The 9850-nt window shown below is 38.4% G+C and overlaps 1 protein-coding gene across 2 annotated transcripts; it reads left to right on the forward strand.

Moving 5' to 3' along the window:
* The first annotated feature begins 1606 nt into the window (after positions 1 to 1606).
* On the forward strand, positions 1607 to 8946 carry LOC116710010 (uncharacterized). Of its 2 annotated transcripts, none has more exons than XM_032548788.1 (3): positions 1607 to 2133; positions 4022 to 4647; positions 5593 to 8946. In XM_032548788.1, exons 2-3 carry the CDS (start codon positions 4117 to 4119, stop codon positions 6178 to 6180), a joined length of 1119 nt encoding a protein of 372 aa, XP_032404679.1. In that variant the 5' UTR covers positions 1607 to 2133; positions 4022 to 4116; the 3' UTR covers positions 6181 to 8946. The 2 variants fall into 2 exon arrangements, with proteins under 2 accessions (XP_032404679.1, XP_032404690.1); XM_032548799.1 differs by lacking the exon at positions 1607 to 2133 and adding an exon at positions 2145 to 3792.
* The last annotated feature ends 904 nt before the right edge of the window (positions 8947 to 9850 follow it).

Raw genomic sequence — 9850 nt, forward strand, 5'->3', positions numbered from 1 at the left:
ACAACAAATCTGGCGATGCGTTCAAAGAGTGTGGGACATGTAGAAAAATTAGTGGAATGGTTTATTCGATTTCTCGCTTTAAAAATAATGATAGGACAATAAAATATAGACAAAGTCAAATAAAAATGTTAAATCACTTAATGAAAAAAGTAAACAATTTTGTTTTAATGTATTTTGCCTTATACCAAACTTTTAGCATCTATCCAGGTTCACAGTGGCACTCAAAATGCGTTATACGGTCTTACAAACACTTGCTAATTAATAAAAATAAATAATTTGATCAATATTAAAAATAATCATTTACATATTTTGAAAAATATATATATCTTCAGTGAGCTGGTTTATCTAATTTATCAGTATAGCTTCGGGCCGAGTCTATTCACTAAAGACGTTTAGAAGACATTTCTAATAGATTTTCCGTGATCAATTGTCCGCTGAAAGGAAACATAAATGGCAAAGTTTGTAAACTAGGCCATTCAAAGCGTATCTAAAAATGTAAATATTCAAGTAAAAATTAACAGCTAGAACCAGCCAACAACCTTAATTCATTTCATTAATGAAACTTTTATAAATATAATTTTTTTTTACAAAATACAATTGTATTTCTTGTTTATATTTCTTAATTTCTCATACAATATGAAATATTTATAATTATTCAGATACCAAAACAAGAAAAAATAACGCTTTTAGCCTGCTATGTGGATTCTCTGAAGCACTTTCTATTCTCTGATATTTTCAATGAGTCTCTGAATGCAACACAAACACGTGTCGCATTTCTGTCTCGTTTCTCACGTAGCACAAAAATCCCCCAACAAATCCTCCAGCATCACCAAAACCATGCGGTAGTGTAACATTCATAATTCCTGCAACACAGGGAAGCAGAAAACCACAACATGATAACCAAAGAAGCACTGAATGTAGGGAATTCCAGGATTTATTTACTTACTTCCACAGTTGTCACAAAATAGGAAGTGCTCTCTCTAAAGCTTAATGTTTCTCAGCAGTATGCGTTCTATGCACAGTTGTAAATTTAAAGTATATGGAAGAATTTTAGCTTATAACTTTAAGAGTTAATTGTTACATTTTAGTTTTGCCAATAATTTTTTGACGTAAAATATTCCCTCCGTTTACCAGCTGTCAAGATACAAAAAGAAAGAAAAGCAAGGCACCTTTTAAGTTTGTCACAATCATACATTTTCAGTCAGATGTTAACACCCATTAAGGTAGAGTGAGTTTTAATTTTAGGATTTTAATGATTCAGAATCTTTTCTTCATTTTTAATGAATAAATACAGGTTAAAATATTAGGCAAAAGCAGCACCTCTCCCGTCCTGACTAGGGATAAGGATGTACGATAATGGATGGATGGATGGATGGATGGATAGTAGATTTTCTTTTGCACATTGGCTATTAAACTGAACAGAAAACTAATTATAGTCTACTAAAGACTATAATAAATTGCCATAAACTCACTTTTTCATTACGACTTATTTTTCTAAATGCACTTGAATTTTTTTTAAAAAGTGGTCTTGATTGGAAAATCAAAAAGAAAACTTAACAAACCGCCAACACAGAGCTAACACAAAAGCGTTAATCACTAACTTCCTTTCTCCACCAGGGGGAGCCCGTGCTTTTAGTTCTCAGAGGATTTTTTTTTTTTCACTTAGTCAGCTTCGTACGTATTCTTTATATTTAATGTTTTCTATTAAAGGGAATTTTAGTTTCAGAGTTTGGTTTCTTCGCAAAGTTTTTAAGACTCGACATTTAGATTTTTTTGTGTGTTTTCTTGCTAAGCTCCGCTCCTCTGTGCAGCTCCGATGTCTAAAACATTCGCACCAGTTCCTTTGACAGAACGTGTTGATGACGCCTTCATCTACAACAACAACAACAGAACTCAGCTGCTGTGAAGCTAACTAGCCGGCCTAGTTATTCTGATTTTTTTAATATATTTTTTTTATTTTTCGTATTGTTTTTATTGGTGTCTTAACAGTTACTTGCTCATTCGGGTATGAAGTTAACGCTATAAAATCTCGACTTTAGTTTATCATTTGTTTTGAATTTGAAAGTCTTTGTCTGCTAGCATGTTAGCTTTAAAGCCGAGCATAACTCGGAGCCTCTCCTCTTCCAGCTGAAGGTAACGCATTTATTTAAAGCTACTGTTTGTGCAATATGCATCCATACAATCTGCGTGCGGCCTTTATTGTGCAAACGTTTAAACTTTACCAGAGTGCACCGGGTATCCTTACAGAAACTAGAAGGTGAAGATGTGAATAACGGAGCTGAGATGACTAGCCTTCATGTTCCAACAAGCTAAGTTGTAATCCAACTGTCTGATATGTGAAGGCGTGGATGTTAAATGCGGTTTTAAATCGCATTCATATTGGGAACGTAAATAAGTTCAGCAGGGCCGAGCTCAAGTAGTGGCAGTGGCAGCTATTGCGGCACTTCCGTATTAATATTTGTAGCCTTTGGAGTGTAAATATCAACTTAAGTATACATGTATTTTACAGCAAATATTTTAAAGTAGACATCAATAAGTGTCCAGAAATTCCAAGAAAAAAAAGTGAACTTTCAATAATATGAAATTAGAAAATGTAAAAAAAAAAAATTAAAATGTGCAGGAAGAGGTTATAAATGTCCATTTTGAAGTATTCCGACTTTTAAGTGGAAGTGGTCTGCTGCAATATACGAGAAGCTTGTCAAGCAATCTGTACATCTCTTTACTTGCCTTGTGTAAGAAGGGTGCTTTCAAAATGAAACTAGTCTTGCTTTGTGTGACCAGTGAAACATAGAGGGATAAGCCACAGATATAAGAAGCTTAGCTTTTCAGAACACTGCACAGAGAAAAATTGTTTCAACATTTAATGTTGCCCAACTTTAAATCCATTTACTTTTGGCTTATCTGCCAATTTGGAAAAGGTTTTGCTCTTTGGAGCTTCAGAGTATTGTAGGTATTTGGTTGGGTATTTATGACATCAGAGACCAAGTGAACGCCACATGAGCCAGAACTCTGTCAGTGCATGCCTGTAAAAACACTTGTATAACTGTGTGTGGAAAAGCAACATCAAGTCTAACGAATGCAGACGTTGGCAAAAAAAAAAGTTAAATAATGTATGTCTCTCTAGAAACGCTGGAAAGACGATCTTTAGCGAAAACTGGTGTAAATCTAGTAACTGTTTTTCCTCTTCAGGACTTTCACTGCCAGCTGTAAATCAGAACCACAGTAAATCCCCTCTCCACTGCCAAAAGAATAGAAAAGAAAAAAAACAATAACAATTATTTTAAAATCTAACAACAGTACAATTAAAATATGTGTGCATCTGAGTAAAGTAGATTACCATTCCAACAATTTTATTTGAGCAATTGTGTCCTTGAAGTAAAAAAATAGATTAATTTTCCACAGTAATGTATTTCACACATTTATTTCTGGTATTTCTTGTAGTATCAAGAATTATGGCTTACAGCTTATGAAAGGTAAAAATGTATCTGAATACTGCATAAGACCTACAAAAAATGAGTTTAAACAGAATTGTTACTTTATGTATGCCTTAGAAAATCACTAGGGATTTGGCAGTGTTCCCACCCACAGTAAATTACACCGTCCACAGGGATTGTAGGCCACAAACGTTTACAGCTAAAGAAGCCGACTGATCACGTGTGTTGTGAACAACCATATTGTTGAAACATTCAGTGGAAGGAAAAGGTGCAGGGATAAACACAGCCTTGGAGGGGTTGTAAAAAAGGAGAACATGACGGGAATGTTGTTTATTGATCCGAGGTCCTCTTTTCAGACGTAAGTATATTTTGTTTCTTTCTGAACAAAGAAACAAAAAAAAAAAATATTGGCTTTATTACTATGCATTTGTTTTCTGTTTCATGCTCTTGATTAAAAGGCTTATTTGTAGTGTTTATAGTCAGGGTCACAAATTTCACCATATGTTATTATAGGAACCAGAAGCTGAAAAATTTGCCGCTCCTACAACGTGGTTAAAATAAACTCTCCTGTCTTTATCATCTTTCAGGGCAGAAATATTTATGGCAAAGCCAGAACACAGGACCTTCTGGTGGAGATTCTGACCTCCACCAGTAAACACAAGCCTTTAATTATCCGTCAAAAATGTCGCCACAGAAAAAACTTCTCGTCCCAGTAAGCAGCAGGCGGAAAGCCGCGGACGACTTCTTCCCCTTTAACTCGCTGCCGGTGGAGTGCCAGCTGCACGTCTTGTCCTTCCTGAACGAGGTGGACAAATGCAGCTGCGCTCTGGTTTGCCTGAGCTGGAGTTGCCTGGTCCGGTCGTGGAAACTGTGGCGGGTTGCAGACTACTCTCGGCGCGGTGCCTTCCATCTAGGTCAGGAGGGGCTGCTTGTTTCCAACAGGGAGTTTGAGCGATGGAAGGCCTGGGTCCACCACTACACCCACCATCTGATCTCCCGGCGGGCCAGCCTGCTCACGCTAAAGGCCAGCTTCGACCTGGGAGACCGCTGCAACAAGTGGAGCGAACTGCTGAGTCACCTGCTGGATAACGTCCACTGCAGAGACCTCAGCCATCTGGACCTCAACTGGACCTTTACCCTCTTTGAGCCACTGGACCTAAGAGTGCACTCCAGCTCCAGTTCACACCAGGACAGCATAACCAAGATGGACCAGGTAATTAACTGTATTATTCTTGAGTGGTTAAGCGCAGGATAGACGTACTTTGTATGGGAGACACAGCTCTAAAAAGACAACACAGCTGAAGTAGAACAAGGAGAGTGAACGTTATTATGATGTAGATAGAGCTGCACACTAAATCAATAACTATATATCACAATAGACACGTGATCAATATCAATAGATAATACATCTGATAGAATAGTCAATATTCAATATGCAGAATATTCGCTTAACTCCGATCTAGAACCGCGCAGCATTCTGGGAGACGTAGGTAGATAATATATTTTATCTGCTCAACCTCTCACAGCTAGCTAAGCATGATTGGTGGCAACAACTAACTCACTCTTTGGTTACCTAGCAACAAGTTGTTGAGTAACTTGTGCAGCAGCTTCAGGTTTCACCACCGTGCCAGTTTTCAAACTTGCAGTGAAAACTAGATAAAACGTGAAGAGTTATTCTACCAGTTTGGCAGTATTTCAGACATTCAAAACAAAAAACTAATCAATCATTATCAATATCCCCAATTATTGATATTGACTCATGAGAAATGCTTATATTATTATACGTTTTTCAGCCATATCGTCCAGCCTTAGGAGTGGAGTGGCTCCATCAGGTGATCCATCAAAGAAAAAAGACATAATTAAACTTAGTAGCAGTGGACCAGGGGTACTGTCTTCATAAAAGGAACAGTCCACAAAGTTAGTTGTTGCAATACCGCCATCACTGGGACAAAGATACAGACACAGCTGAACATAAAGTCACTAGACTAGGTGTACCTTCTATCGAAAGAACCAGGAGAGGCTAGAAAGATGATGGCATCAAATAATAGATGATAATAGGAGAGTAGCAGGAGAAAATGGCACCTGGTAAACTGGCTGCTATGTTCTCCAGCAGTCTAAGCTTATAGCAGGAACTTTCTTCTTTTCTTTGGTTTGGCAGGTGACCAGCTTTCAGGAGCTGCTCGGCAAACTCACCCACAGCTGCCCGCGAATTTCCAAGATGCGTTTACATTTCGACTGGTCGGATCTGTCTGTGTCCCTGCTCACCCGGTTCCAGCAGCTACGAACCCTAGAGCTCAAGTACTTCTGGGTCTTCAAACTAGTGACATCCTCCACGCTCCAGACGCTTACCAAATCCCTGCCCAACCTAAAGTCGCTGACTTTGCACATCCTGGTGCCTCTGAGGAACCTGGGAATCTCGTACACGTTGGAATCTGAGTCTCTGGAGTTCCTGGACGTCTCGCCCAGTCGTGGTTTGGTCTTCTCCTGCCTGAAGCTGCCGGCTCTGAGAGAACTCCGAGCTAAGAAGATAGTGCGAGGTATCACGCTGGATCGTAGGACAAGGCTTCGGATCCAGAGCAGGTGGCCTTGTCTGTACCATGTCCTCCAGCAGGGGACGCCAAAGCTTCAGACCCTGAACAACGAGAGGCTCCTTCCTACGTGGAGGGAGAAGAGCTATGGAGAGCTGACCGCCATCCTGGAACAGTCCTGCTACTGTGTGCAGCATCTAGACAGCTGGCTGTGGTAGTCAGCTGACTGAGACCGAAGATCCGTCTGTGTATTGTAAATTCCAGCCAAAGCAAAACACTGTTTTACTCCCCTCATTGTTGCTTTTAGTCCAACAAACTGAGGACACAGAAGTTGTTTGTTGCTGCAGAGGAAAAATAGGATGTGACTGCAGGATCCTCCCAGTTCCTAAACTGGAATCTGCTCTTTGTGTAAAAACACACGTAGGATTGAGGCAATGATGCACAGCGGCTTTGTAATCATTTGTTCGATAATCTGCAAAAAGCAACGGTGCTTCTTTCTATCGGGCTCTGCTGCTGCACTGGTTAGGAAACGAGCAGAGCCACAAGTACGTGGATCAGGACTGAATGAAGAATAATATCGCCATTATTTAGCTGGAAACTTTCTAAACCTTTTGTTGTCAAGGAAAAGAACAGTGAAGAATAAAGGCAAAATATTTTTGGGATTGTTTTTTCATCCAAGATGAAACTTTATGCTTTCATGCATGAACTTTGAATTCAGTTGAATATTTATAAAAAAAATATGGTAAAAATGAAAATCATCAGTAATAATATGGTTCTCTTAGTCATTTAGGTTGTAATCTCCACTGCTTTGATGGTGTTTCCATAGGATTACAGTCAGAAATTAAGGGGGGGGGGGGATCAAAATTTTAGAATAAATGTTTTTTTAACAAGTTATTTTTGCAGTCAAAAAAATTTGACATTTCAGGCCCAATTTTTAAGTAATAAGGGAGCTTGGTGGGTGACTTTTACATGTATCTATATTTAGATGACATCCTTTGTAACTGCACTGATCTCAAATATCCATGCTTCATTCGCATTTTTTTATATTCCACTGTAGAAAAACAAACCACCTTGAAAAGTATATAAAAATACAATACATCTACAAGCATAGAATTCGGTAACCATTATATAAACCTTTCTCTTTTTCGTACTATCATAGCATACGAAGCTTAACTTTACATCTATTAACATTACTGTCTTTGTTTGTAAAAACCAGTTGCAGAATGAGGGAGCCCCCCCGCTGTTTTCTGTTTGGCTTACTTAACTTTCAGTCCTGCTTCAGGAGCACTGTTATGTTTTTTAAGCAAATTATTTAAACTCAACAAATTCATAAACACGCTAGGAAACATGTTACAAACATTTGACATACCTGAGCATAGGATAATACTCAAAAAAAGTGAATGTTTAGACGAGTAGAAACAGCAACTAGCCTGGGTTGCCATGGCAATAGGAAACAAACAGCAGGTATGCGCCCGTTACATCCTACTCTATTATGTTGTGTTAACCCCGAGAAAATTATTTAGGACCAGGATTCAAAAGGCAGAACAAAAACACAGCTGATCCACAGTTGATTTTGATTATTTTTAATTTGCAGAGCACATCCTAATAGATTCACTACTTTGAACTGAAAAAGGCTGCTGTGCTGTTCGTTTGGCCTGTAGATTCTTCAAGATCAGGTTTAGATTCCCCCCAAAATTTCCACTTTTAATGTTTAAATTTTTACAATAAAGTAAAATAAAGAAAATTGATCACAAATTGTGCTTTATCAAGTTGTATTTAGTGTGGTCTTATACAGTGATGAAATTTTTAGAACAGAACTCATCCCAATTAGAATGGCCTTGGTATATTTCAGGGAGAAAAGCTAATTAATTTAAACGTTACAAAAAAGTTCTCTCTTTTTTTTTTTTTTAAATTAAAAACATTTTGCTCCTTTTTCTTAAAAAATATACAGTATCTAACAATTCTCCAAAATATTTTGCCTTTCTTCTGCCAGTTTCTCCAGACTAAGCCATCTAAACTTTGAACCGTGACATGTCCTGTGCTATAAAATTAATGTTTGTCTGATTGTTTAGAAGAAATACAGTTATATTTATCTCCAGATATGTGATGGAGAAGCATTAGAGAAGTTTGCACAAAAAAGATGAGGTCAAAGTTAAACATGCAGTAAATATTTAGGACTGAAAATTGCTGTAAGGTAATGTTGAAGTGGGCTTTGTAACTAAAGCCGCAGAGCAGCTCCAGTCTGAAAATGAGTTGAAAACTGTTTGTGTGTTTTTGCTCCCTGACTCTGCTGCTGAATACTGTAAACTGTTTGCTGTTAAGCTGGTGTAATTCCAATCACAGCCGGCCAGGAATGCAAAGTGAGACTTAATTCCGGTGCTGGGCCACATTGTTCAAAATTGCTGGTGCTCCTTTACAGTTTGTTTTGTTTGTGCCGTTCCTCCTGCAGCAAAGGGAGCCAGCAGGGTTTTGAAGTATTTGTTTTGATGGTGTTTGACTGAAGAACTCCCGCAGCTCTTGATTTTGCAGACATTTTGCACATTTCTGTTGCCTTCATGGAAAGTTTTATTCAGGAAGAGGGCGACGCATCACATTCCAGCTTTTCGAGACTCTTTGCAGAGAAATCCGATCAGTTTAATCCGCAGTTTTCCTCCAGGTCAGCAGGTGTCCCCATTTTCAAAGATTTGGTCGTGAAGATTTCTGTGTTTACTGCTGCATTGTGTGACACGGTGGGCTTTTAGGTATTTAATGTGTGTGAGAGCAGCTTGACATTTTTCATCTTTGCTCTGTTGTGGTCAGGTTTCTTTCCCAGCCAAGCACACCAGTGTCACTTCAAATTTGCAGAATGATATGACTGACAAGCCTTTTTCCGTTTCTGAGAATTAATTTGTCCTTCACACAAGCAGGAGGTGCTCACATTTGCACAGATGTTGTAAAATCTGGTCCTCTTGTTTTTAAGAATAAAAAGACTGGCCTTCCAGGGGTTTTTGTTGTTGTTGTTTATTTGTGCTACTGCAACTACTCCAGGAATAAATGCAGGAAACCCCAAAGTGTTCTCAAAAACTGGAAATGTTCTGCCATCTCTCGACGGGCCAATTTTTCACACATTGTATGAATTTATTTTTTTTTGTACTGTTTTTCTCTCTAAGACAGAGTAAATACAAAATACATCCTTAATGTATTATTTCATTTATTAACAGAAAAGGCTTTCAAAACCAACTGGCCTTTTGTAAAATAAAGAAAAGTTGATTGCCACCTTGGTAAATCATGAACCAAGAGTGACCATATTTTTTGGAAACATTAGCTCAATTTCCCCACCTACCCCAGACCTGAGTACCACCAAATGTATAGAATTCAGAAACAGGACATGTCTGACAGTGTGAAGTAGGCTAAAAACTCTCCATAAAAACATTCAAAGTCATTTCTAATACTTTGGGACTCCAGGGATCTCTACGTCAAGAGCCGTAATCCACAAATGCGGAAAACATAGAACAGTGGTGAACCGTCCCAGATGACTGGTCTACCAATATTACTCTAAAAGTGGCAGGCCACAAAACATCCCAGAACATCTAAAGCACCTCAGGCCTCATTACATTGGTTAAGGTCACTGCTTTTGACAGTAAGAAAGAAACTAAGCTAAAATTGGTCTGCTAAACCAAAACACACGAAAGGTCCATATCAAACATCTTGATGATCCTAAGACTTTTGGGAAAATATTTTGTGGACTGATAAAGAAAGTGTGCGGACCATTACATGTGGCAAAAAGAACACCATGTTGACAGTAAACCATGATGGTGGTCATGTGATGGTCTATCATTTCTGCTCTACCAGAAAATCCCAGTGGAGAATTATAGAGACCAGTCGGCAACCACAAGCTCAACTTCACTT

This window comes from Xiphophorus hellerii, chromosome 2 (genome assembly GCF_003331165.1).
Source record: "Xiphophorus hellerii strain 12219 chromosome 2, Xiphophorus_hellerii-4.1, whole genome shotgun sequence".
Taxonomy (NCBI): Eukaryota; Metazoa; Chordata; class Actinopteri; order Cyprinodontiformes; family Poeciliidae; genus Xiphophorus; species Xiphophorus hellerii.

What these genes read in the sequence shown, in the direction of transcription:
- LOC116710010 (XM_032548788.1), top strand. Translation starts at nt 4,117, where the DNA reads ATGTCGCCACAGAAAAAACTTCTCGTCCCAGTAAGCAGCAGGCGGAAA. An exon ending in GCATAACCAAGATGGACCAG is followed by an intron (nt 4,648 to 5,592) that starts GTAATTAACTGT and finishes TTGGTTTGGCAG; the next exon opens with GTGACCAGCTTTCAGGAGCT.